The following is a 5351-nucleotide window of genomic DNA, read 5'->3' as shown; positions in this document are numbered from 1 at the left end:
AGGTGATGTTGCCACAAGGGGTTGTCCATTTGTGCACTTACAAATTGTGGCCGACACCCCTTTGCCCAACATTGCGCAAACTTCAAAGTGAAAACCCCGCAACTCGCCGCGTCTGTCTGTTTTAGTTTGTGTTTTACAACAATAAAGGTCCAGGGGTGATTTTCATGGAAAATTTCCATCAAAATCCATTCCTAAAAAAGGAAATAAATACAGCAAGTATCGAATGTTAGAAATATGTTACCTTGTACGCAAATGAAGCTAAGGTACGCTTTTGAAGTTTACTCACCACAGATTGCATCAAACCTTGGTAGAAGGTTTTGTAATTGTGCATAGAATCAACAATGTACACTTGTTTGTCCTTGACATGTGCAATCATGAGCAACCAATGATTTGAATAAACGATTGGGAAAAAAATCTGCAATCGCATACAACAAGCAATGTTGAATGTGTTAAAAGCTAAGGCATGTTAGGCTGAATCCAATTCCACTAACATGCCTTAGCTGCAACTCATATTGTATAAGAATGTAAAGGCGAGAATGATAGCTATTGTTTACCTTTTCAGGATTTGTCATGGAGTCGTCATTGGTCTGTTGAACGAATGTTTTTTTGGTTGCGGGAGATATGCATGGATAGTCTAACACGCATTTCAGCTACAACGAAGTTATTGAGAAGCAAGTATTAGGTCCACATTTTGCAAGGCACAACAGCACATACAATAATTTTCGTTACGTACCCAAAACATAGGATTGAAGAAAACAAATTGCTTATATTCTTTCTGCAGTAAGTGAAGGTACTGGGTCACAACCTTCACAGAATGGAACAAATTCAAACACTCAACATTGAGTTATTAATTTTAGCGACATTAGTGAACAAGGTACGGCTGTGCAATCGCATAAAAAGCTTACTCTGTCACTGAGACATGTCTCCAGAAGCATCACTTGCTCCAGTTCTTCTGTTGTAATATCAAAGAGATGCTGCCTATCTAGTGTACTGACACAGCTGTGAACAATGATTGACATGAGTGCAATAATCGCATGAAAGCGAGATCAGTGTTTCCCATTGACAGTACCGATATTTTAACATACATCTGCGGGACGAGGTGTCTGACATGAAAGCATACGGCCTCTTTCAATTCATCAGGTGCTACGCCGGAGGCTTGTGGTACGCACTGGACAATAAAGGTATTAGCATATATAAAGTAGATTACAGGAGAGCGCAAGAGCATGTCTTACATCTCGTAGAAATGGCAATTCCTCAAATCTCCTGTCCATCACTTCGTTGGCACCAACCCGTTGTAAAATTTGTGTCACTTTATCCACAACCTATTAATACAAATATTGGGTTATGCCCCTGTGTTGCCATCGAGAAGAAGAAACAAAAAGCAGTACAATAACATTGTCACATACACTTGCCCCTTTTGTGGTTTGTTCAGATAGTATGACAACATCTTCAAGGTGTGCCTTTTCCCCCACAACCGGCCTCACCTCGACCCCAGCACACTTCCCCCCCTTATCCATCTCTTTTATTTCTGAAACTTTTGTATTCGCGTCCCCAGTCGGACCATTGACAGCATAAGAGGTATAGGATTTCTTCCACATCCAACCACCATCTTCAGATTTGAATGCCAGTTTTTTTAAGTACGATACTCCCATTTTTTGGGCGTAAAATCCTTTGTCAACATGGTCAGCCAAGAATGGCACATTAAAGCGCCTAAAGAGCCTGGTCAGCAACATACCAAAAGGGAGATGTGTTATCTTATTCTCCCTGCTCCTAATCTTCCTAATCCTGTTCAGCATTGTTGCAATGATCAAATTGCCTATGTTGACGGGTTGCTTGTGTAACATATGCCACAATATAACTCTTTCTAATGCACCAACCGAAGTGATACTTCCGGCTTTGGGTAAAATGTTATGAGTTATTATCAGATGTAACAGCCGTGGCAACACTTTCATATACGGCCCATAAAACATAGTTTTTTTCCCCATGTTCATAACTCTGTCACCATTTTGCCTAATCTCTCCAAGAAATTGTAGGTCATTGTACCCCTTGACAGCAACCTTATCTACATTCTTTGCGCTAATCCGTTTATAGTCAACCGTGTATCCACTGTCAACCAACCCAAACTCTGAACACAAAACCTCAGTAGACAATTCCATGTGTACATTCCTAACCACTGAACGCAGAACAGACTTCTGCTTATTTGCCCTACAGTTAGCATAGAATTCCCTAACCATCGCAGCATAGCACTTGTCATTATGTGCCAGCAAATTTAACAAATTTTGGGCATTAAGATATTCCGTGATATCCATACACTCACCAGCGAGAGCTTCTACGTCGACCCACATGCCTGCATAAACTGGAAGACTCATACAGACCTCCATGTTACTGGCTATGCCTGCTTCGGGATGCGATTCGAGTGTTGAGTAGTTTGAACAACAGAGGAAGCGAAGGCGAAAAATCCGATTTATTTGGACCTTGGCGCCCCTCTGAAATTTCGAAATGCTCGAAATTTCAGAAGGGGGGGGAAGTTTAAACCGAAGCCGTTTAGTGTGTTCACACAACAAGGGAAGCAATATTTGATGGGCTTAACAGGAGAAAGGATGAGAAGGTAAAGAAAGACAAGCTTTTTGTGGGATAATTGATCAGGCGGGGACGGGCGTGCAGGGAGGCATTACCCGATTTAGTCAAACGAAAGTCGACCCGATTCCGTATTGGAGCGTGTATTCCGGAGCGGGTTATGCGGAAGCCAAACCCGCAAGGGGTTACATTACAATCTATTCATAATAACAAATGTAATTATGTATTTATATAATTTATGAATATTAATTACACATATATTATAAGGGATACTTTCAGAAACCTCCCCTCAATTAGCTTATGGAAAAATCAGAAAATAGATAATTTATGGACGATAGCCAAAAAGAGCTGGCGTTTTATGCAAGAACTTGTATCATTTCATTTAAGCCCATAAATAAATTTGTTGACGTAAATCGATTTTATTGTAAAGGGAAGCGATAAAAAGCTGTTCTTATATTGTACTGCAGTTTAATTTTTTTTAGGGTTATCCGATAAATAAATTTAGTGTTAGCAAAAAGGATTCTCTGTTGTTGCCTGGAGGAAAGGCATAAAGAGTTCAGAAACATTAACGTAAATCGATTTGCTTTTTATTGTAGGCCATAGGAAAAATTTTATTTACGCAAAAATGGGTACTCTGTTCTTATAATGGAGGAAAGCCATAAAGAGCTGGTCAATTAAATATTAATCGATTGTATTGTACTTTTACCCGATAAAAAATATTAATTTATGGCAAAACGGGTACTCTGTTCTTATCTATTTCCAGGAAAGCCATAAACAGCTGGGCTTTCACGAGAAAGTCATACTTTGCAGAACATACAAGGGCCAACATAAGCTATTGTTACGGACTCAAACCAGTAATATTAAGAGAGTACGAAGTAGCGGTCAATTCAGTGAAAAAACATAATAAATAGGTACACGCTGGTGACAAATTTGTTCAGTAAAAGGAGTTATGAACATTGTATGTTATACACTAACGGTTGGGTAGGGCGGCACAAATTGCTGCAATTTCTTCATCGCAAGCGCAGCCTTCACATGTAATCTCCTCCACGTCATCGGCATCCATAGGCCATGAAGATGTTTTCCTCTCGTGTGTCATGGCACAACAAATGGGCGCTGGGTTTAGAAACACAGGATTCTTGACCCATATCATCCTCACCAGCGCTCGCAAATTTTCACGACAAAGTTTCCATGCCCCTTGCAGAAATCTGGATTTCTGCAACCCGCTGAGCAGTCCCATGCCTCTGCGCTTGAACTCGTCGGTACCAACAAAGAGGTAAATGATTCCCAACGCATATGCAGCGTCGGGGTGGCCTGAATCGGCAGCCTCTTCGAGGCATTCCAATGCAGCGTCCAAATGCTTGTCCGAAAAATAGTCAACCTAAGCAGTGCAAGGATACTCTTGCGTAAAACTGATTGAAATAGTAACGAAAAAGTCAAAAAGTCCAGGCGGACCAGTGCCAGCGGGACAAGAATTATGTAGTCATGACCAAAGCACCACAGTGATGAGTGGGGGTAAGGCTAATCTAGCTAAACTTAGACCCTTTACTTAAATTAACCACAAAATAAAGAACTATCCATCTTAACCATTTTTTACCAAGAATAAGACGCATTGTCTTGTATGTTCAAAGGCTGATGTTTTTCACTGACAAACAGGGGCACTGTTTACCCATCAAACTCAAATTGGTATTGCCACACTGATCTATTTAATCAGCTCGTGTATCTCAATTTCTCTACTGCCAGATTTGCCAAAATGTTCCTACAAATGTTCATAATGTGCAAAAAGATGGGCCACAAATGAGCATGTATGAGGTTGTTTTCTACATTCCGAGTTTGCAAGCTTTCTTTTGTAACTTTCTCTGCTACTCAGAATTCTTGAAGTTATCTTCAGAAGCAGTGCTAGCCAGACAAAATTTCACATAATAGCAATTTTTTGTGACCTAAAAAAGTTAAGTAAAATGTAAAGAATTGGCAATATAGAATATTGATGTCATTGATGCTGACATAATTCTGCCCCAATACTATGTTTTGGGGGTAAAGTTTGCAGACCAAACTCAGAATGAAGTTGAAATGAAACAGATGATGTGAGCTTAGTCTACATATTTTCAAGCAAACGGGACATCGGCGCCATGCTTACCACGGCTTTCCGATACATCGCTTCTGGATTTTGGCATTGTCTGCACTTCTTCAGGAACCTGGATACTTTGTCGTTTTTGTGCCAGGGGACGATTTCAAACTTCTCCAGTGACACCCGCTGGTATATGGTGTCTGCGGCGGACGCCTCGTTAAACAACTTGCAGCTGCAAAATAAGAGAAATGATCCATTAAACTCAAACGAAAACCACATGTCAAACAAGAATTTGCGTCTTCGTCTGTGTATTAACAGAGTATAACCAACCATAGTTTTGCGCTAAAAAGATCAGTCGAGGAAGATGACCCGACACGTGCAAGGACCTCCGATACCACCTCGGTGGGAAGGGAGAGGATGGAGGTAGTTGATTTCCCTTGTTGGTTGGCCATGTCCGGATAACACCTTTTACTGCCAACAGTTGAGTGAATCCGTCAAAACCCCAAGAATGGAGTAAACTTCAAACAACACGTACTTCCAAATAAAATGCAATAACGATTAATACGGTTATATGCAGATTACAAGTTTCTGGGACACCGACTAACAGTAGCGAAAAACGAACAGAAATGGGACAGTGGCGCCTTCTCCTGCAAACGACGCAACATTCTGTCGTCAAAAAACAGTCATCCGAAACAATTTATGAAACCCA

General features: G+C 40.7%; 1 protein-coding gene across 1 annotated transcript; it reads right to left on the bottom strand.

Moving 5' to 3' along the window:
- Positions 1 to 3547: 3547 nt before the first annotated feature.
- Positions 3548 to 5094, bottom strand: LOC113756283 (putative F-box protein At1g67623). The gene is made up of 3 exons (XM_027300010.1): positions 4973 to 5094; positions 4712 to 4874; positions 3548 to 3955 (listed from the first exon to the last, which is right to left on the bottom strand). The coding sequence occupies exons 1-3, from the start codon at positions 5092 to 5094 to the stop codon at positions 3548 to 3550; spliced, it is 693 nt and encodes a 230-aa protein (XP_027155811.1).
- Positions 5095 to 5351: the final 257 nt, after the last annotated feature.

The sequence above is a fragment of the Coffea eugenioides genome, unplaced genomic scaffold (assembly GCF_003713205.1).
Source record: "Coffea eugenioides isolate CCC68of unplaced genomic scaffold, Ceug_1.0 ScVebR1_213;HRSCAF=851, whole genome shotgun sequence".
Lineage (NCBI taxonomy): Eukaryota > Viridiplantae > Streptophyta > Magnoliopsida > Gentianales > Rubiaceae > Coffea > Coffea eugenioides.
Note: the sequence above shows the minus strand (reverse complement) of the source record. Positions and strands in the feature narration are given on the sequence as shown.

Excerpts from the sequence above, each read along its gene's own strand:
- LOC113756283 (XM_027300010.1), bottom strand. The coding sequence starts at position 5,094 with ATGGCCAACCAACAAGGGAAATCAACTACCTCCATCCTCTCCCTTCCC. Across the intron at positions 4,875-4,972 it reads CTTTTTAGCGCAAAACTATG|CTGCAAGTTGTTTAACGAGG; the intron begins GTTGGTTATACT and ends CTTATTTTGCAG. Across the intron at positions 3,956-4,711 it reads CGATGTATCGGAAAGCCGTG|GTTGACTATTTTTCGGACAA; the intron begins GTAAGCATGGCG and ends TGCACTGCTTAG.